General features: G+C 52.7%; 1 protein-coding gene across 6 annotated transcripts in view; it reads right to left on the minus strand.

Annotated features, from left to right (window-relative positions):
- MGLL (monoglyceride lipase) overlaps positions 1-22,142 on the minus strand; it is a 247,223-nt gene that overhangs the window by 58,194 nt on the left and 166,887 nt on the right. For 5 of the 6 annotated variants that reach the window (XM_053218848.1, XM_027049801.1, XM_027049802.2 and 2 more), the window contains exon 3: positions 18,161-18,267. The exons of the other annotated variant lie outside the window; for it this stretch is intronic. In XM_053218848.1, coding sequence (XP_053074823.1) covers positions 18,161-18,267 — 107 coding nt within the window. The remainder of the gene's footprint in view (positions 1-18,160; positions 18,268-22,142) is intronic. 6 annotated transcript variants of the gene reach the window in all.

The raw sequence follows: 22,142 nt of genomic DNA on the forward strand, positions 1-22,142 counted from the left end.
CCAGGCCAACATCCCCCTGCCCTAATCACTCCAGAGTCAGGTATCAGACAACTAGGCACCACCCCTACGCCCCAGAGTCATGAAGTTATTCCAAGTAGCCAATTGTAAACCCACTTACCCTGCCCCACCCATTCCTTCCCATGGAAGCCACAGTAAAGGCTCTTGCCCACAGTTTCCCAGCTCCCTCTGTCTCCTGATCCCACTGGTGCTTCCCCGTGTGGCCTTGCCTGGTGCCGAGTACCCCCTCCTCTGGGAACTGTGACTAACAAACTGTCTGTTGGCCTCACCACATCTGAACAATAATAAGACCTACATTTTAAAATAGGCTCAGAATATCTCCAGACTTCTTTTTTCAGTGAGAGGGAAATTAACTTTTCCTTGCTTAATCTACCACCGTGACCAATCTCTGGTCTAGCAGCCACACTTAATTCCTAACTCATATAGGAATCATAACATAACTGTAGATAATTTAAAGAAAAGCATCATTGCCTATGTACTATTTAAAATCATCTTGAGTTCCACCCCTCAGGGTTCAGGCCTCAGTCAATAGGTCTTTTTCTAGACAGACCTCCCTTCTCCCATGTGACTTGCTCTGGGCAATGAAATATGGGAAGAACTAATGATGGGACAGTCTGAGTCTAGACTTTCAAAGGCATCACATAATTCGGGGCACCTGGGTGGCTCAGCTGGTTAAGCATCTGACTCTTGATTTCAGCTCAGGCCACGATCTCATGGTTGTGAGACTGAGCCTTGCGTCGGGCTCTGTGCTGTCAGCTTGGGATTCTCTCTCTTTTCCTCTCTCTCTGCCCCACTCCCCTGCTCATGCTCCCTCTCTCTCTCAAAATAAATAAACATTAAAAAAAAAAGCATCTCATGATTCAACATTCTCTTGTGCCTCTGACATCACCCTGGAAAGAACAAGACTCAGCCCATCTACTGGCCTATGGAGGAGGATAGACTTGAAGAAGAGATAACTGGAAGTCAGCTGACCTACACATACAGGAGAAAGACAAAGTTGTTGTCTTCAGCTAATGAGTTTCGGGAGCCTGTCTTACATAATATTATTGTGGCAATTGCTGACTGATTCAGTCAGGAAAGCAGCAATCTACAAATGCTGATTGATTTCGTATGGTTAGAAACTGTGTTAGGCATATCCCAATGCCTATATACAATATATATAAAATCAGGGCACCTGGGTGGCACAGTCAGTTAAATGTCTGACTCTTGATTTCGGCTCAGGTCATGATCTCATGGTTCATAAGACCTAGCCCCACGTCGCGCTCTGTGCTAACAGTATGGAACCTGCTTGGGATTCTGTCTCTCTCCCTCTCTCTCCGCTCCTCCGCTGCTTAAGCTCACACACACACACACACACACACACACACACACACACACACACTCTTGAAATAAGTAAGTAAACATAATAAAATAAAATAAAATTAAATTAAATTAAATTAAACGTATTAACACACAACACACTCACAATCAGTGACATAGTTCCTGGCCTCAAGGATTCCACCTTAATTTTGGAACTCTCCACCTTTAAAAACCACCGAGATTAGCCTGATGCCCGGCTGCAGACTCCAGCAGGATTGTATTATCATTCCCCAGATGAATCGATTCTATGAGAGAAAGAAGCTCTTCATTGAACTCCCCCGAAAGATAAAGCCTCTGAGGAGCCTTGGGGAGAACTAAGGAGTCTGCAACAGTGTTGTGAGGCTGGGGGGGGGGGGGGTCCTGCTAATGAGAGAGGACCCCTTGGCGCCAATCAGGGCAGGTCTGAACCCAAGCTCCCTCTGAATCGGCTGCATCAGCCACGTGGTGCTGGCAGCCTGTAAACGGGCCGCTGACCTCCTGTATTTCTGATGGAGGAGAGGACTTGCTCACACTTGGCGAATGCCTGCTGTACGTGTAGGTGCTTGGTACATGCTATCCAATCAAGTTTGTATGACAGCCACGTGGGTCTTTTATTTCTTTTTTATAGATGAGGTTTCCTGGGCCCTACATGGTCTCCTCTGTTGTATCTGCCACTCTCTCCTTCTCACCCTGTGTCCCCTGTCTCCTGACTGCTCCTCTCATGAGCCAGCCACCCTCCTACCCCAGGACCTTTGTACCGGCTATTCCCTCTTCCCCTCAAATACCTGTTTAGCTCCTCCTCCCCTCCTTCAGGTCTTTGCTCAGTTGCCACTTTCTCAGTGAGACCAGCCTATTTAGAATGGCACTCAGCCCCCACTGCACTGCCTTACCTCACCCCTACTTCATTTTTCTCCATAACACTTATCTTCAGGTTGTATACTCTAACGTCATTTGTTCCTGCTTATGGCCTAACAAGGGCGGGGATTTTTGTCTGTCTCGTTCACAGCTGTACTTTCTGTGCATAAGACCAAGCCTGGCCATGGCAGGTACCCCACAAATTACACAATGAACGAACAGCCTATGAATGAGGCTCGGGGATATGCCGGGAATTGCAAAATGTCAACAGTAAGAAGTTTTCTGAGCAAACTGAACCCCCACAGTCTGCCTGGCCGCCTTGCACAGCCCCTGCCTCCTTGCACAATTAAACCTACAGCCACACTTCTCTCTTCCAGTGCATTCCATTGGTAGCTCTGAAAGACAAAGTGTCAGTCTCTTTTCTTGACAATTCTGCTGTGTGGAGGGAGGAGAATGGGGGAAGTGACAATTGTCTTTACTCTCTTGCTTTTTAAAAGGGCCTTAAAAATCAGATACATTTGATGGGAAAACCAGTTGATCTATCTTGGCAATGACAAGCTATTACTAAAGGGGAAATATCATTCTTGAAGATGTGAGTGTAAATGTTATTTCTTGCAGATGAGGACAATTTGGGAGGTCCCCAGCAGCTATTTCTTTAAAAAAAAATTTTTTTTTTAATGTTTACTTATTTTTTTGAGAGGGAGAGAGACAGAGTGCGAGCAGGGAAGGGGCAGAGAGAGAAGGAGACACAGAATCTGAAGCAGGCTCCAGGCTCTGAGCAAGCGGTCGGCACAGAGCCTGATGCGGGGCTCGAACCCACGAACTGTGAGATCGTGACCTGAGCCGAAATCGGACCCTTAACCGACTGAGCCACCCAGGCACCTCCCCAGCATCTATTTTTTCTTCTTCTTTTTTTTAATGTTTATTTCTGAGAGAGAGAGGGCATGAGCAGAGAAAGGGCAGAGAGAGAGGGAGGCTCTGTGCTGATAGCAGAGAGCCCAGTGCGGGGCTCAAACTCATGAACCATGAGATCACGACCTGAGCCAAGGTCGAACGCTTAACTGCAGAGTCACCCAGGTGCCTCCCCACCCCCAGCAGCTATTTCAAATAGTTCCTTTTGTTATAAACCAGTATTCCTATTCTGTGACTGCAGCAGCTGAAACACCTAGGCTGGGGGTTGGGGGGGGGGGTGCTGTCTCAGCCCTGGCTTTCTAGCCCTGGCTTTCTGCCCCCGGCTAACTGGCCAAGGTCTCTAACCTCCCCAGGCCCATTTTCATCCCTCTCTTGGCCCCTGTACCACACACCAGTGTGTGACAAAACGCAGCATTGTATCTGGCCCATGGCAGGTGTTCAGTGAAGCTCCGTTCACCTCCCTCTGGGTTACGTGCCCAAAATGTCTGTGTCCACCTGTGGTCATTTGGAACTCTTGACCACGGGTGTGTTCTCACGTCTCCTCTCACTTGCTCAGAGAGGCTTTTTTAGTTCACAGAGGCAGTGTCATTTTACTGAGATACTTTGAGCCCAGGGAGCCTGATGACCTCAGGGGCTCTTGGTTGGTGGGTCAGCTGGGAGGAGGGAGGGCCTGACCCACAGCCCCACCTGCTGCCAGGCAGCCCAGCCACCCCTCCCTCCCTGCACCCAGGGGCCTTGGAATCTGTCCCTTTGGCCTTCAGCTAAAGAGCTGTGGAGGATTCCTCTCCTTTTTTGGTGAAAGAGAAAGTTTCCACTGAATAAACCCTCTAAGCAATTTTTCTGATCGGGTGACATCTGTACAATAACTAGGAAAAGAAATAATTATTATCATGGTGCCTAAATGATCCAGCACTTTCTCCCCAACTCCAGGAAGAGAGACAGCTGGCCCCTGCCTCTCATGCTCTCAGTCTTTGCTGGCAGCCCAGCCCTGCAGGCCTGGTTTTCTGCATTGAAGAAGGGAAGCTAGTGGCATGGTAGAGACAGCCATCCGATGGGAGTGCCACCTCCCAGACGAGAGCAGAGCAGAAGGAAGGGGCAGAACTATGTGGACACTGCAGCCTACGCTTATTACAAGAAGAGTCTGTGCTGACTTCTTTGATTTAAGGTTCCTAGGGGACATCTCAGGCTTATTACACAGATGGGAAAACTGAGGCTCAGAGAGGTCAACTGACTAGTCTTGGCCACACAGCGGAGCCCTGAGTCCCTCTGCCTCCATCCAGGAGAGTCCCATTACAGAGCACCTGGAGCTGAGCTCAAGCTGAAAACAGGGAGCCAACCCCTTTGTGGGGCTCAGAGGAGGGACTTTGCATGGCTGCCCGTGTAGGAGCTGAGGAATTGGGGTGAAAGCGTTGTGTTCCTACTCCTGGACTCGGTCCTGGCCACTGGCGGTCTCTTGGCTGGGCTCAGGTGCCACCTCTGGGAGTCTGAGCATCTCTGAGCAGAGCTTCGGCAGAAGGTGCGCACTGGGGAGCTGGCACCACACCCCGACAGACTGCGCGTCACAAGCTATTCCCGGAGCCGCTCTGGTGCTTCTGTCAGATGGTGCAGAAACCCTGGGGCCACTTGCGGGGGGCTGCGCCACAAGCCGGGCTGCTCAGAGGCATGGCACCCAGAGGGCCCTCGCTGGTCGGACAGAGCCTGTGTAGGCACCCCGCCCCCAGATGGTTTTCCGAAAGTTCACATCCCAGCAAGGCGAGAGGGTATGGGGACTTGAAGCAGCCTTGGCACGCGAGGGCTGTGTAGCCTTGGGCAAGTTACTGCACGTTTCTGAGCTGGCTTCCTCAATGGGCACATTGCCTGTGCCACATTGTTGTAAGGATTACACGGGGCAGTGATCCGTGGAAAAATGACTAGCATGGAGAGGGCAGATTTTCCCAGGTGGACAAGTGTTATTTGATTTCCTTTAAATAGGGCCCATCTTCTGGTCCCAAGTCATACACCTACACATACAGTTCTCCAGTGGAAACTTGGGCAGACCCAGAGAAAACACCGTTTCTATCGGGTGCCTTGTAATTAAGCAGGCACTCACGGAGCAGCTATTATATCCTGATACCGGGAAGGACGCAGAGATGGGCAGCCTGGGCTGGTGTTCTCAGAGCACTTACTGTGCCGGCAGAGGGACCCACAGTGAGGGAGGGAGCCGTGGGGAGGCCGATGGCCCCACTGCCCTGCTTTCTGGAGTGCCCCGGGCAGACCAGCTTCTCCCGTGTGGCTGTGTCTCCACAGAGCCTCTGCGCTGGGGCGGTTAGCTTGGTTCAGGGCAGGGGTGAGATGCTATGAATGAGGGGGTGCCCCTTCTCCAGCAGCCAGTGCCCCTTGCTGCCCAACCTCTGCTTCTGGGTTTAGGGTAGGAGCCCACGGGGCTGAGGGGAAGCGACTTTCTGCACCAGGGGCTCTGTGGAATGGCCTAGAACACAGGCTTCATTCCAGACACTTTCCACGTGCGCGTGTCCATGCGTTCTATCAGTCTCTCAGCTATGGCCCCGGACGGAGGCGACGTTGGCCTCAGTGTTTGCAGATGAGGAAACGGAGGTCCAGAGAGGCCCTGCACACAGCGGTCTTTTTCGAGCCAGCCTTGGCTCCATAGCTCAAGGCACGGCCACCCAGGTCACCCTGGGCCTCTAACATCGTACCCGCTCACTTCACTGGCCTGGCTTCTGGGGGCCAGGCTTCTGTCCAGGTTCAGAGTTGCCCCATCTTCACACACAGAGCTCCTCATTCTCGAACGTCTGGGCAAGCACTGAGCATGTGTGGCAGCCCAGGGTGCTTGCCAAGGGGATCTGAATGCGCCTCAGCATCCCAGGCAAGGTTGGGGTCCTCAGGTTGCCTTTACATTTTTTCTTTTACCACTAATAGGAGAGAAATCAAGGCACTGATTGCAAGGCTTCCCGGAGCTGCGAGCGGGGATTCTGCCCCTGGTCTTCCCGCTCCTGGCTTGGTCCCTCGTCCGTGAGTCAAGGCAGAGATCTCTGCCAGCCTTGGAAGCAACTTGCAGAAATGGAATTAAGCAGGGGCTATGAGAACCTTCCAGAAGGATGTTGTAACACTGCAGCTAATTATCTATTTTTCCCAAGCTGGTAACAGGTACCCTTAAAAACTGCCACCAGAGACCTCTGGAGCCGCCTTCCCTGCTGTCATGAGGCCCGCTTCCAGTCCAAGGAGGACCTGCTCCTCGCCCCTCGCCTGTGCTTTCTGGGCCTGCCCTGCCAGTTGGCAGCCCAGCGGCCGTTTATTTTTAGTTCTCGGTGGGCCAGCCATGTCCTGGTCATGTGCTGTCGGAGCTCCTACTTCAGAAGGGCTCACAAACCAGAGCTGCCCCCTCCCCTGGGAAGCCCCTGCAGTCACCTGAGGCATCCGGCGTGGGCCTTGGCAGAGCCACCGGGCCCCTCCCAGGGACACGTTCAGACGCAGCCAGTGCTGGCCCTGCCTGTTTTAAATTTCTGTGAGGAGCTCCTTTTTCTGGTCCATCTGCAGCCAGTTATTTTGACTGTCACTTTACAAACGGACAGTGGTGGCACTGTCCAAGCCTGGGGGATGCACAAGGACCCGGTCCTGGGAGCCCGGAGTCTGGGCCCAAACCTGCCGTTTGTTGGCGGGACCTTGAAGCCTGCACCTGCCCCTGTCCCCCTAGAAGAGAAGAGGGCCCTCCTTGCAGGTTCACATAGCTTGCTGCTTTGCCAGTGACTGATACGTGACCGTAACTATGATATTATTGCAGCTTCGGTCATGAGTATGACCACCTGCTGACAGGCTCCCCCGGGCCAGGTCCTGGTCAGAAGGCTTTTCAGATGGTAACCCACAGGGGCTCTACATCCGGTACCATTAACGCTATTTCCACCTTGCACGTCAGGAAGTGGAGCTACACGGGGTCAGGTCCTTGGCCATGCCTTGCAGCTGGTGAGCGTAGGAGCTGCAATTTGAACCCAGGCGGTCACTCCAGGGTCCCTGGCACCCTGGGCCACCACGTTAGGTCACTCCCCTCCTGCTGTCCTTGGTCTCAACACGTGCATCAAGAGTCTGCATGTCCCTCATAGTGACTGGGGACACGTGTGTGTTTCATCCGACTTGAATGTCTTTAGGAAAATACTCAGTATTTGCAGATGGGGGAAAAAAAAAACCCAAGGTAACTGTTACCTAAGCCGGGGGCAGAGCGTTTAAATTTAGAAGGTGTCTGGCATGTGGCAGGGAGGAGCTGGCCTCGTGGAGCATGTGGCAGGACACGTGCTGATGCGCCCTCGGTGGTCCACTAGGCCTGCCGGCACGTGGACCCAGCAGCCAGGGAACAGGTGTTCCAGGGAAGAAAAGGCTCTACAAGGCACGTCGTCTCCAAAGCAGGTTTTGAAGATGCCGGTGCGGGCATCTGCGGGAGCACCGACTGAGGGTGTTATAAGATGACCACTAAAGGCATCAACCTTCCTGACAGCACAAAGCTACACTGGCCACTAACAGTGCCTGGCCAGAAACCAGTGGTCATGGTAGATGCATGGGCTCTGCAAGTTCAAGGCCAGCTCTGACTCAGCCAGAATGGGAACCCGCTCGCAAGGCCTCCAGGCACACCCAGGCGTGTGCCCCCTGCTTCCCGAGGGGCCCTACTGTGGCCAAGGCTGCCCAGGGTGTGGCTCCTCCCCCGATCCAGGCGGGGACCCTTGCTGTCCAACCACAAGGCCCTCCTCAACACATCCGGCTACTGACCACGTGCAGATGTGGAGGGTGTCGATCTCCTCCTCTGCTCTAAGCTCTGCCATGGTGACCCCGTCTTCCAGTCTCCTCTGGAGACTTCTACACCTCTGCTACACCTCGTTCCCTCCCACTGCTCCCCCATCCTGCAACCTCCCAGAGATGGGACCCTACTGGACGGGGCCGCTATCCTCAGGGAACTGCTAAGCTATTTATTTCACAAAACCAGTACACCTCCCCCCAGTAAGTGACCAGAATCTCAGCTATGTGAGGGAAACAGGAAGAGAAAAAGACACGGTTCCAGTGCTGGAGGAACTAAGAGTCTAGCAGAGGAGGCAAATGCACGAACAAACAACTAAAAATACACAGTGGGAGAAGAGTCCTCAAGCAAGTGAAAGATGGTACCCGAGCACAGAGGGCAAAGAGGGGAAGGAAACCTGCAGGGAGCTGAGGCTGCCAGCCGGGCTCGGTGGGGACTGGCAGGCCAGCGGCTGGCACGGGAGGTGGCCGGTCCCTGAGGGGGGCGTGGAGGTTCAGCCCAGATGTGGGCGTGGCCACTGGCTAGTGTCTGCACAAAGCTGTATGTTAGGAGGCAGCTGAGGCCCCTGAGGCCTTGAAGTACCCTTGGCCATTGTGGGCAACACTAAGCTGCTTGAGGATGGTGCTAGAAGTCTAGGAGCTGATCCACCTGACAGCAGCCAACCCCTGCCCTGGTCCCAGCCACCGGTGAGCCTCTGGGCAGCAGCACACTGTGTGGCTGGACCATCATCCCCAAAGTCCTGCCCACATCCGGCCACCTGGTTCCCAGCTTTGACCCCCTAACTCAGTCGTAGCTGCTCAACCATCCTGGACAGTGGAGGGAATCCAGTGTGCCCTTCCCACCATGTGCCTGGTGTTCTGCTTCTCCAGAGCTCAGCATTCCCGTCTTTAAAGTGGGAGGACACTCCTATGACCGTGGCGCCAGCCTGTGACAGGGAAGCTCGCTCCCCTGTCCTGCCCTTGCCTCTGCAACTCTGCCCGGGGTTGCTGTGGTCCGCCCCGCCCCGCCCCCCCAACCTTGGCCTCCCCGTTGCAGTGCAAGCCTCAGCCCACGTGGGGCCTCCTCTGCAAGGACCACCGATACCCTGCCCCCTCTCCTCCAGTTTTCCTCCCTCCCGGCCGTCTCGAGTGCCACCTGCTTCTCTTGGAGTTGGCAGTGTCCCCTGGCCCCACCCTGATGACCCACACCTGGAGCCAGGACAGGCCCGTGTGAGTTTTGGATGTCCCATCCCCACACAGGGCCTCCTGGGTAGCGCCCAGGCCTGTCTGCTGCGGTGACTGAACACCATCCACCCATATCTGGGCCAGCCGTCCTCCCTGCTCTGCCCGGATGCAGGAACCCTGCTCTGACACAATAAGGGAGGGCCCCGGGGAGAACTTGCTCGCCTCCCAGAGCCTCCACACAGCAGGCTCCTTGGGCTCTGTGAAGCCAAAGAAGAAGAGCAGGTCTGGCGCGTTTGACGGGGGGAGGCCGGGAACAGGGGCTCTGGCACTGTGGGCCTCTGTGACCTGTGTTCCTTTCCTCTGCCGCCCTGACTAGAGGACCGGCCTACAAACACCTCGGCTCTAGGTATGCTGTGCAGAGTAAGTGACAGGAAGGATGGGAAATGTCCAGGACTGTCTCGGTCCACAGTTAGGGTCCGAATGGAAACTACTGGTGCTATGTTGTGGGGTAGAGGGGGGACTTGGGGTGCTCACGAGCTCTCCTCACCTGTGATCACTGTACCTACTTCCAGGCTGGCTCAAGGGCCAAACAAGGCAATGTTTCAAAAGCCTTTGGGGCACTGGGGTGGCTCAATGGGTTAAGCATCTGAGTTCAGCTCAGGTTATGATCTTGTGGTTCTTGAGTTCCAGCCCCACATTGGGCTCCTCAGTGACAGTGTGGAGCCTAGTTGGGATTCTGTCTCTCTCTCTCTATCTCTCTCTCTCTCTCTCTCTCTGTCCCTCCCCCACTCGTGTGTGCTCTCTATCTCAAAATAAACTTTAAACAAGGCCTTTTGTGTGGTCAGGGGAACAATAACTATCAATAAATATTAACTGAATGCAGATACCATTTCATCCTGTGATGACTTACAAATACCCCATGAGGCAAATACAGTGACATCCACTTTTCAAATCTGGAAACTATACTCAGTAGTGTGGAGTTGCGACCAGCATCAAACTCAGGCTTTTCTATGACTAATAACTAGTTACCCCACCACAGCCAGCATCTACAGAGTACTTAAGGTGAGCCAGGCACTCTCCATGGATTATCCCACTTAGTCTCCCACTCCTGATGCTATGGGGTAGGTGGAGACTTGGGTCTTCTCTGCTCTGGATGAGAAAACTGAGATTCAGAGAGGTTAAGCAACTTGCCCAGCATCACACAGCAACTAAGTGGTTGAACTAACTTGAACCTGGGTCTTGCAGACACCAAGGTCTACGTTTTTGCTCTGCTCCTAAATAGAACCCATGTATACACTATAATTATGTGCATCTTTTCTCAGTTCCTGAACCACGACAAAGAGCCATCCATGGTGCTGAGAAGAATTTCTTTCCCTAGAATTATTCAGTCTTTTTTTTTTTAAACATAGCATCACACATAAGTAATTTGACTTTTTTTCCTCCTCCAAGTGACTCATTTGAACACTCCAGAAACTGTGTCTTCCAGAGACACAGAGTGATGTCTGTTTTCTCCCTACCAGAAAACCCTAAATATTTCCATCTCAGGGACCATATGAATAATTTTGAATGAATGAATACTCCTTTGGGGTGAATTCCTTTCGAAAAATAACCAGGTGTCACATTATCAGGCAGACTCCAGCACGGAAATGAGAACAGTGGCACTGATTTTCCGGAAGCATCCATCTCGAAGGCCCTGACACAAACGCAGGATTCAGGATTCAGACTACAGACTTGCCTTATGGGCCCTCCAAAGCGCTATACTGTTTTGATGCTTCCACAAAGCGGGAGTAAACGATGTGCCTGATCTCCAAGCGGATGGCTGAGTGCTCATGGTGAATCTTCCACAGCAATCACTGTGTAGCGTTCTTACGAAATGAAATCAAGGCTAGATAAAAGACCAGAGGGAATGACACCGGACGCCACCAAAGGGACGCCCCCCAGCCAGGCTGATGAAGAGGCTGCCTCTGAGGCAGTGACGCCCAGCAAGAGCCACCCGGCATGGGCCGAATCGCATTTGGATTAAATACAATGCCAGGTGCGTGCCACTGGTCGCGGAAAAGATGGAAACTGTCCATTTAATCTGAGGGAAGTGAAGAAGAAAGACAGTGTTTGGTGATGAAGAGAAAAGTGAGTGGGGAGGGCAGCACTGATATTTGTTGAGCACCTAGTATGTGCCCAGCAGCGACTACGTTCGTGTAATCCTCACCAGCTAGACACTATAGCTCCATTACGGGGCAGGAGTTGGGGGGAGGGGTAAGCTAAGCCTCACTGAGGTTTAGTGACTTGGCCAAGGTCACCGTGTCACGTACTATGAAAATCTTCCCAACAATCCCTCCCCCCGGCAAACTCAAACCCTCTCTCCCTTTACCCCCAGACTTCCACCAAAGCCCCCCCGCTGAAGGAGCGCCTCCACTCACTGTTCTTTTAAAACATGCCTGCCTGGGGGTGCCTGGGTGGCTAAGTCTGTCCGACTGCGGCTCAGGTCGTGATCTCATGGTTCGTGGGTTCGAGCCCTGCGTCAGGCTCTGTGCTGCCAGCTCAGAGCCTGGAGCCTGCCTTGGATTCTGTGTCTCCCTCTCTCTCTCTCTGCCCCTCCCCTGCTCACACTCTGTATCTCTCTTTCAAAAATAAATAAATATTAAAAAAATAAAAAAAACAAAACATGCCTGTCTCCTTTACTGTACTGGGATTCTTGGAGGCTGTCACTAGGTCTCTGCCAGTTCCATATTCCTGTACCCAGCACAGACCCAGCACACAGTAGGTTCTTCTACTACATCTGGTTTTTGAGATGCTGAATCTGCTTACTGAAAATATTACATTTCCGGGGCGCCTGAGTGGCTCAGTTGGTGAAGCATCCATTGTTGATTTCCGCTCAGGTCATGATCTCATGGGCATGAAATCGAGCCCTGCGTTGGGCTCAGCACAGAGCATACAGCCTGCTTGAGATTCTCTCTCTCCCTCTCTCTCTCTGCCCCTCCCCCACTCATGCTTGCTCTCTCTTTCAAGATAAATAAACTTAAAAAAAAAACATTACATTTCCAATTTTAACTACATCTAACACCGTAATTTAAAAGAAATTCTACATAAGCCAACACCTGTGGTGAGCCTGGCCCCCTTCTTGCAATTTTTCCCACTTGAATCAGAAAATTTGGGGGTGGGGCCCAGCCGTCTGAGTTTCCACAAGCCTTCTGGGGACACTGCTGCCTACTGGAATTTGAGAACCCTGCTTCTGCTCATACTCTCCCACCACGATATTATCATCATTATTATTATCAGCCTCATTTTATAGACAAGCAAACTGAAGCCGTGAAAGTTTGTGTTTTATTCAAGAAAGAGGCAAGTGGCCACGTAAACTCATGTCAGCTATTTATATCCAAGATGGAAGGCTTGGGTGTGCTTACCTGGATTATAAAGGAAGAAGACGGGGAGAAGGAGGAAGGGAGGGCAAAGCCCTCTCAGGGACATGGCAGGTGCATGGCCCACCCTCCACCACCCTCTGCGTCATCCCTGCAGCGAATTCACTGTGGCCTGTCCTCGGAGCTGGGCCCCCTGAACTCCTGAAGTATCAAGGGGCCACTCACTCCATTACTCTCACTTTCGTATTTACTAAGGCAAGAGAAGCCGACACATTTCTCAAACATTTCGCACACCCAAAAAATATGTTCCTGTAACGGATGGCAACAGATCTTTAGAACAGGTCCCGCAAGGGACCTTGACTCAAAACAGTCTCCGTGTTTGGAAAACACACATACCATCTCTCCTCCTCCCCCGAATTTCCTAAATACCCTTCGTGGGACGGGGCAGGGCCCCCTCACCGAGAAAATGGGGCCCGACTGCCGCCCACAAACATTCCCTCAGAACTTCCTCTTCTCGCACACCCCTGCTAGTTAGAAAAAATAAAACAAACTCCCTTTAACACTTTCCCTCAAATATTTGTGGATAATTAATTCACTGTTAATCAGTTGAGAAGGGTTCTTTGGTGCTTTGTAAATAGAGAGAGAGCAGCCCCGGCCTCAGCAAATGTTATTCTTAAGCGGGAGGCTGCCGGCCGGGAAGGGCCACCTTGCAGCAGCCCTGTCGCCCGGACCAGGCCAGGCTGCCCACATTCCAGGCTGGACCCCGTGTCGGCCCCCGCCCGCAGCGGGGCCTCCAGGTGGCACCGGGGGGCCCCCCTCTCTCATGGTCACACCAGGCGCTCAGCTTGCGTGGAAGGCTGAGGGGTTTCCAGTGAGTCACCGCGAGCAGCTGGTGACCGAGGGACGGTGTAAGCACGAGCCCTGGTTTTCTCCGCACTATATTTAGAACGGCACAGAAAATCCCATCCTTTGGTGCTTCCACCTGTTCAGACGTCCCGGAAGCTCCTCCACTCCGTCCGCCCACACCTCCCCCTTGCTGGGCCCTGCCCTGGGTCCCGTCTCCTGGCAGCTCCCGAAGTCTCCTGGTGGCCCTCCCTGCTTCCAGCAGCCCAGCCTGTCACTCCCCGCTTCAATCCCCTCATGAGCTCCAAGCGTCCAAAGGGATTCATACCAGAGCCCCGAGCTTCGTAGGCTAGGGGCTTTTGCTCCTGTACCCCCTGCCCCCTTGGTAACTGCTTCTAAACTTTGGGATCCAGCAGAATCCTTAGGCTCAGATTTCTACCTAAATAAAACATAAGCACGTGATACTGTGTGTCCACTCTTTGCGCGTATGGCCTCCTCCACCTGGAACCATGGTTCTTAACCCCGGCTGCACATTAGAACCACCTGGGGCGATTCCAAAAGCCTCGCTGCCCCCAGACACATCAAAGACCTCAGAAATTCAAGTCTCTGTGGAGAGGGCCCAGGTGTCGGTATTTTCCAGGACTCCCCAGTGACTGTCAATGGGCAGTCGAAGTGAGAACCTCTCCACACCCTTTCTTCTCTTGGGGGGCTCCCACCCATCCCACAAGACCCAGCCACCCTGCCAGCGCTCCAGGCATCGGGGAGCCCGTGTACCTCTGAGGCACCGTGCCCTCTTCGGCACACTGGACTTACAGGCTTCCTCTGTTCCAGTCTCCATCCACATCACTTTCCGGCCTCACTGGGTGGTGGTCCCGCCCCCAGCCTTGGCCACCAGTCTCAGAGTTCCAGTGGCCACTCCGCTCGGTCCTCTCCACAGGGATGAGACCCAAGAGTGCCCCGCTGCTGTGGATACTTTCATGTGGATGTCCTACTATGGGATGTCTAAAACATGTGTGGGGTGATGAATTTTGGATCAGAAACTCCTTCCTTCGTTCAGCAGACACTGGTGAGGTCTCCCCTCTGCCTCAGTCCTGGGCTCCACACAGCAGATGAGCAGTCGGTGGGGGAGAGCAAGGGACTAACACGACACGGTAAGGCGGTCTCCTCCACAGGACGGAGCTACCACTGGGGATGCTGAATGCTATTACGCAGAGGAGCACCTAACAGGGGATGCCTACTTTTTCTGGGGGACACAGGTCACTCTACCATTAGGACCTCAGTTACCGTGTCCATGAGTTTGTGCTTGTAGAGCAACGGACCCAGGGCTAACGCACAGTTAGGAACGTTAACCACTGCCGACTGATGATGCTAACAAAGACCTCTGCATCAAAACCTTACGAAACAACGGGATGGATAAGATAGACGGGGGATGCGGTTAGACCCAGAAGACACACAAAGTAGAAACGGTTGGGAAATGCTCTTTCTGGGCCAGCCTGGAATTGTGCTGTGGAAGAGGAGATGGCTACTGGCAAGGTCCTTTCTCCTCTTCCTTCTTACTGAGCCCTGTTCTGTTTGTACCAGCGGATACGTAGCAAACACATGAGACTTCCCTGCCTTCCTTGCAGCTAGCGGTGGCCGTGTGATGCAGCGCTGGCAGATGAGACCCAGCTGGAATGTGCCAGGAGCTTTCCTGGTATGAGCCCAGCCCCTTCCTCTGTGTTGCGGCCCACGTCTCCTTCCTGCTTGGAACGTGAGGTTGGAGCTGGTACCCACAGGCACAAAAGCCACAAGCTAAGAACAGCTGAGCAAAACTGCAGAGGGAGCCCTGGGCAGTGGTGGCACAGTGGTGTCCACATGGCGGGGGAGAAAAAGATGCGTGTCTTGTTCAGGTACGACGGTCAGGCCTCTGTTGCGTGACTGGTAGGAGTGTTTTCGTGCAATGAGAATGCGCCCCCTTGGCTACAGAGCCTCAGAACCCTCACCTCTAAAACAGTCAAAATATCAGTCGTTAAGAGGGAGTAGAACAGGGGCGCCTGGGTGGCTCAGTCGGTTAAGCGTCCGACTTCGGCTCAGGTCATGGTCTCATGGTTCGTGGGTTCAAGCCCCGCGTTGGGCTCTGTGCTGACGGCTCAGAGTCTGGAGCCTGCTTCGGATTCTGTGTCTCCCCCTCTCTCTACCCCTCCCCTGCTCATGTTCTGTCTCTGTCTCTCTCTCAAAAATAAATAAACATTAAAAAACTTAAAAAATAAAAAAGGAGTAGAACGTACGAAAAGTGCCTAGCGCAGAGCTTGATGCACAGCTGGTCCTGCTCAGAGCCTTGGAGGCCCCAAGGTGGGGACACAGCTCACCAGCTGGTCTGCATGGTGGCTGGAGGGGGTTTTGGGATGGGCAGAGTGAAGGGGAAGAAGTTTCCACCCTCTGCTGGGCCCTCTACATGCATTCTCTCCCAACAACCCTTGGTGTATTACAGCACTGCCTCACCCATTTGGTGGATGAGAAAACAGAGGCTTGGAATGGTTCAGTAAGGTCTCTGCGATCTTGGAGTCACAGTCTAGTGGGGACAGGGACCCAGGTATTGTTTGCGCCTGAGCCCTCTTGCTTTCTGGGGTGAAGGTTCTAACAGTCTGGGGTGACGATGCACGGGAGTGCAGGATGGCAGTGTGCCTGAACACATGGGGGCTGCGGCCTCACCCTGGAGAGACCATGAGCCCTTGAACAGTCTTTCTCAGCCCTGCATTTTAAAACCCTTTGTGTACCTCCAGCTGGCCCAGTAAATGCCTGACATTCTCCCCACCTATGCTCCATTTAAATTTAAAAGTTACGTTGGAAAGAATGAAGGCTGTATATGTCCCTGCATGTATTCATGCCTGGTATATCATCCGTATCTTGTCATAAAGGAGGCCAGGCTTTAGAATCTACATTCTGGGTTCAAATCCCTCCTCCTCCGCATTTCTCAGCAAGAAGGAATAAAGCACAGATCACTAAGCCCATATCCACTTCTCCAGCCTGCACAAGACCCCGCCATGAAGGCCCATCCACACGGCTTTCTCCTACCAGGGAAGCCACAGTCACTTTCGTCTGTAGATGACCACCCAAGCCACACACACATTCAACTGGGTTCGTTTCTTGAATAAAACACCTCCCCTTTGGCACTTGCCGGAGATATTTCCAATGAGTCCCTGGAAGAAACCGATAAACCAAGGAACTTAAAACAGGTGAATATAAACAACCGATTTTGAACTATATTTAGAACACCACGGAGAGCTATGCCTCAATCCTAGATGCTATTCTGGAGACAGCGAAAGGTGGGCTGTTTCTCGTCTCCTTTTACTCAGAAAAGGAAGCCTTTTTCCAAAGTTCCACAGTCAGGCAAAATAAGTCAGGCACCACAGGTACTCGCTCCCACAGATGTGGCCAAGGGGGAGCTCGTAAGAAGGTAACTTGACTCCAAGACTCCCAACAGAGACGTGAGACTCTGGTTGGAGGTGTTCAGTGTTTGCAGGGTATAATTAATCATTCTTTGCTTTCAGAATGTCCCTCCGTTGTTCAGTTTGAAGCTGGAGACGATGGTTGCGACAGATTTTAACAGAGACAAAGACAACGGGAAGGAAGGCATTCCTAACTTGGGCCTTCACACACTGTGGAAAGTGCCAAAGTTAATAATGGCACCGTCCCCATCGTGAAAATCGGGTTAGTCCTCAAATATCACATCTCAAACAGCCTCACAAATATTACTGGGACCATTTGCAAAGCACCAAAGAACATTACAACCACAATAAGGAAGAATTCAGTCAACAGTCTCAGTTACAAGGACGCTCGCGCATATATGGCTTAAGAAGGGCTCTTGGTAAACGTTTGCAGTCTGGTATCCACAAAGTGCCCCAGCAAGCTTCTCAGCGTCTCTCTGTACTGATACGCTCTCCCTCCCTTTTGCAAGGACTCCTGGGCCCTGTCACTGCCCCCCTCTCCCTCTTTTCAGCAATGTCACTTAATTATCTATTTTCAAATCACATAAAACGGAAGCTGCATGGCTGGATCTGGACCGGGATAATGGATTTCTACATCGCAGTTGTGGAGAAATCACCACGTTCAGTCACAGGGAACGCTTCATTTTAAAGACTGTTCGGCAAAGAAAGATCTAAGCTGGGAGACTTCTGAGCCATGAGGGAAGTCACAAAAATGATGAAGGCGTGCCATATTGAGTCAGGCAATAAACATGGCCTTTTGACGGTTATGGTGGATTTTGTTATGGGGCCAAGGATCGAAGAATCGGCCTGGGGACGTGTGTGTGTGTGTGTGTGTGTGTGTGTGTGTGTGTGTGTGTGTGTGTACATGTGCCTGCCTGTGTATTTAATATGTGTGTGCACGCATGTGTGCGCACGTGCATGTGTGTTTGGGGTTTTCTTGCGTGTGACAGCGTGTCCTTTGAGACTTTTCCTGCTGCTCTCCTGGTTTGAAATGCTTTGTAAACGTCTTGTGGTTAAACTGGGGTTGAACTGTACTTGCACCGACTACATCACATCCATCTGAAGTCCCCTGGGAGAAGACCAGGGCCCATTTTGTACCGAAAGTGCTTTATAAATGCAAGAGTGGATTCCTTGGCCTGGGGCAAGTTCCTATATAAACAGATTCTGACTTTGGTTTCTTTCAGTGGGGATTTCTAATCAGCCTGCATTCAATCCCAGACTCAACGGAAACTGCCGGTCAGACATCTTTTTTTTTGTTTACGTAATGATTTTTTTTTTAAACCCAGAAACACTCATGGAGAACATCTCTTCCCAGTGTCACTGCAGGATTCACAAGAGAATAACAGAGGAGGAGAGGTGATAGGAGAGGGGGTTCCCAAACTGTCAGGCACCGGCCGGCAGCGCGGGCCCTGTCCCCCCGGGGGTACTCACCATGGTCGTGGGCGAACACCAGCAGCTCGAGCCCCACCAGCATCTGAGCCAGCTCGTCATAGCGGCCACAGTGCTCCCCGGCTCCATGGGACATAAAGATGAGGGCCCTGCGGGGGTGAGAGGGAGCCCGGTTAGGAAGGTGGTGGACCACTGAGCACAGCTTGCACTTGAGCACAGAGCTTTTGTGACGCCAGTGAGCTGGAGACTGAATCTCCAGCTAAATGCATGAGGGAAAGGGCACTGCTCTAAAATGCTAGGCTTCAGGGCGGGGCGTCTGGGTGGCTCAGTGGGGTAAGCATCCAACTTTGGCTCAGGCCATGATCTCAAGGTTCGTGGGTTCAAGCCTTGCGTCGGGCTCTGTGCAGACAGAGCTTGGAGCTTAGAGCTTGGAGCCTGCTTCAGAGTCTGTGTCTCCCTCTCTCTCTGCCCTACCCCACTCGTGCTTTCTTTCTCTCAAAGATAAATAAACGTTAAAAAAAATTTTTTAATTAAAAAAAATGCTAGGCTTCAGGGCTATATGGAATGGAGCTCAAATTCCGGCTCTCCTGTGAACTCTCCGGCCAAGTACCCATCCCACGATGCTTCACTCCTTCGCCTGTAAAACAGTATCTCCCTTGGCGGAGGAGCAGGGCTCGTGAGGGTCAAGGAGCTACTTTATGCCAACGCATTGGGCACAGCGCACGTGGCAGCTTCCTCCAAGCCAGCTGCCCAGGCGACCCAGACCTCAACCAATCAGGACACGGCCTGTCCCGGGGACAGGCAGGTGACTCGAGCCAAGCTGGCTGGGTCCCATCAGAGCGGACCCCAGAGCTTTGGCTCAGGTAGGCAGGAGAAGGCACCCTCAGCTTCCCGCCAGGTGTGAGCCACAGAGGCTGTGTGCCTCGAGGGGCTCCAGTCGTCCGGCAAAAACAGAGGATGAGTCAACCCAACAGAAGAGAGCCATGTAAAGAAGGGACCCCACGTCCTGATATTGTTGCTTGAGTCCTGAATCCAGCCCGACCTGAAACCAGCATTCTCCCCTATCCCCACCTTCTGCTATGCTGTTGAGGTAGGTCACTGGGTTTTCTGTACTTGTGAGGAGAAGAACCCTAACTGACATACAGCTCTCCGTGTTTGTGTGTAATAGTTTATTTAAATACCCATCCTTCCACAGGCAGCTGGAATTTGTATTATGTGCGTGCCTTGTATTCTCTTCCCCCCGTATCTGTCTGGCAAACTCCTCCCCTTACTTCAAGACCTAGCCTGAAGGTTCCTCTCGTCTGTGAAAGGTTTTACAGCCCCCAACTGGCTCTGCGAAGTCTCCTCTCTCCTCGGGGATCCTGCGATCCCTCTGTTAACGCAAGGACAGGCGCTGCTTTCTGCCTCCCTCCACCACCAGTTATGATCTTCTCCAGGACATGCAAAGACGTCATGTCTCCCTTGCTTTTAGCATTAGTAGATAGCACACTTTGGGGCTCATGGTGGAGATTCTGCAAACACTGTTTTGAACGAACGAATGAAGGCTGCGAGGTGTTGAAAGAAATAGCTGTATTTTGCACCTATGATCTGTGCAGGAGAAGCCCCGGGATCTGGAAGCAGAGCTTGGCTGGGCACCCCGTCACCCCGGAAAGCCTTCAGTGTGGCAGGGTGACTCTGGGACCCAAACACTAGCACGACCGTGCTGTGACTCATCCCAGCTTCTCCACGAGCCAGAGTCGGCCTGGCCATGGTGGGGGTTGATGAAAGGGCATTTGGATTCTCAAACAGACAGTTGTCAAGACTCATATTCTTGGCATAAGCCCCATAGGATGCTAGATTCCCCTTCGGGCTAGGAGTGAACGCTGTGAGCAACACCCATCCTGTTTCTGCCAAAAGTGAGGGAGGGGGAGGAGCGGTGGAGAGGGAGTGGGGTGGGGAGGAGTAGAGATGGAAGAGGGGGAGAAGGGGGAAGGGGGGAAAACAGCTGCCATCTTCCTGAGCATTTACGGTACGTCAGTTCCTCCGTTAACGCCACACACGAGATTTCTAACCCTTACAGTCGTCTGAGGCTTTGATTTCTTTGTAGCTGAGAATGCAAATCAGAGAAGTTAAATTTATTGCCCAAGTCACACAGCAAATACAGATCACAACACGTGACTTCCGGCTTTCAGGTCTCCCACTGGTCAGCCACCAGCAGGCTCAGAGCACAAGTCACCCGTCCCTTGCCTGCCTCCACACTCCTTATGGCAGTCATTCTTTGGCAGCGCCTGGTGCTTCCCGCCTCAGGACCTGGGGCCTTGCCAGTCCCCTCTCCCGAATGCTCGCCCCCAGATCTCCCCTGATTGCTCCTCACACAGACATCACCTCGAAGAGGCCTCTTCTCCACCCCACCTGGGGTGGCTTCCCTCCCTTGGGCCTTTCTGACCCCCACTGGCCCCTCACCACACAGCACGTTCTGCCATTATTTGCACTGGTTTGTAACTGCACATCACAGTTTGCCCTTGTTTTGCAATTCATTTGCTTTCTTGGTTCCTGGCTCTCTCCTCCACTTCAAGGTCGGCTCAAGAGTCCAGGAGGCGTGTCCACCTTCTTCTGGCGGAACCAGTGCTGTAGCCCAGGCCCCGGTGGCACTGAAGAGGGGCAGGCGGATGTATGTTAAGGGAATGAACACCTCACTCAAAAGCCCGTTTCTTTTGACAGCTCCACTCGCCAGGTTGTGCAGGGGCAGAAGTGCATGGGCTTATTTCACCAGGCTACACGTTTTATTGTTTGAACAGTGTGCAAAATCCCAGCATTAACCTCATCTGCCTTTGGCATCTGTCCTCCCTGCCCGTTTCCTAAAAATATAAGAGAAACATTTCACACCGTCTCCGTTGCTCCTCGGAACATCTGGCCACCTGCTCTTGATCAGACGTTAATCTGGGCAGATTACACCTGTCCAGCTGACGCTTCTGGGGTCGGCTGGGGGGGTTCCCCTTAGCTACTGAGGGGCATGGCCGGAACCTCTAAATAGTCCTCTCCCATCTGCAGAAGGGCTTCCAGAAGGGATGACACAAGCACTTTCACATCCTTTGGGGATGCGGCAGCTGCTGTATTAATTCAGACCACAGTTAATGCAGACGAACAAGCGATCGAGCTGGGTCAGCCACCCCCCCCCACCACCAACTGCAGTCAGGGCCGGCTTGGTGGCAGAGGCCTTCAGGGTTTCCCTTAGTGCCCAAAGCAGTGGCATAAGGCACTGTCATTATGCCTGGGATTGCTTATTAATAGTCTACCTCTGAGATATGATGTGGAAAAATACTTGGCCTCTGACTCTACAGAAATTTCTTCTAATCCAGTGGTTCTCAACTTTGCCTACAGCTTGAAGTCGCCTGGAGTGCTTTAAAAAATGCGGAGGCTAGGTCCTGCCCCCAGAGAACCTCTGGGTTTAACTGGTCTGGGGTAGGAAAAGCTCCCCGGTGGTTCTGACATGCGGAAGCACCTGCAGTCATCACAGTGCACGGCTTGGGCAACCGTACTGCTCAGCCAGTGGCAAGAATGCAGCTAATGACCTGGAGGCTTACAGCCACTTTGGAGCCACTTATCTGCCCAGGGAACATGCCAGGTAAACCACATGTTCTATCTGTAGAGATATACAGGCTGTCAGAGTTCGCTGCTGCCTTTCCTTTGGAAACAAAGCGAACTGACCTACTGCAGGGAGCAGAGGCTTCTTCAGTCCTTGTCTGCATGGATGAGGCAGCACCTGCAGGCTTAGCCCCCTCCCTGCCCGCCCCCCCCGCCCCCATCTCTGAACCAGACCAGCCATCTCAGCAGACACACGTTTGGACAAGTGGCCTCTTTCTGGTCTTCAGCTGCCCCGTGGTAAGTGGGGTTCCGCTTAGTTTATGCATTCAGCTCTTGCCTGGGCCCCAGTTCTGATAATTGGGTCTCCCCTCCCCCTCCCCACACCTACTTGTTCCCTGGACCCGAGTCTTTGTTCTGTAGGATCTGTCTGGCAAAGTGAAAATCAAATCACATTACTCCT

This window comes from Acinonyx jubatus, chromosome A2 (genome assembly GCF_027475565.1).
Source record: "Acinonyx jubatus isolate Ajub_Pintada_27869175 chromosome A2, VMU_Ajub_asm_v1.0, whole genome shotgun sequence".
Taxonomy (NCBI): Eukaryota; Metazoa; Chordata; class Mammalia; order Carnivora; family Felidae; genus Acinonyx; species Acinonyx jubatus.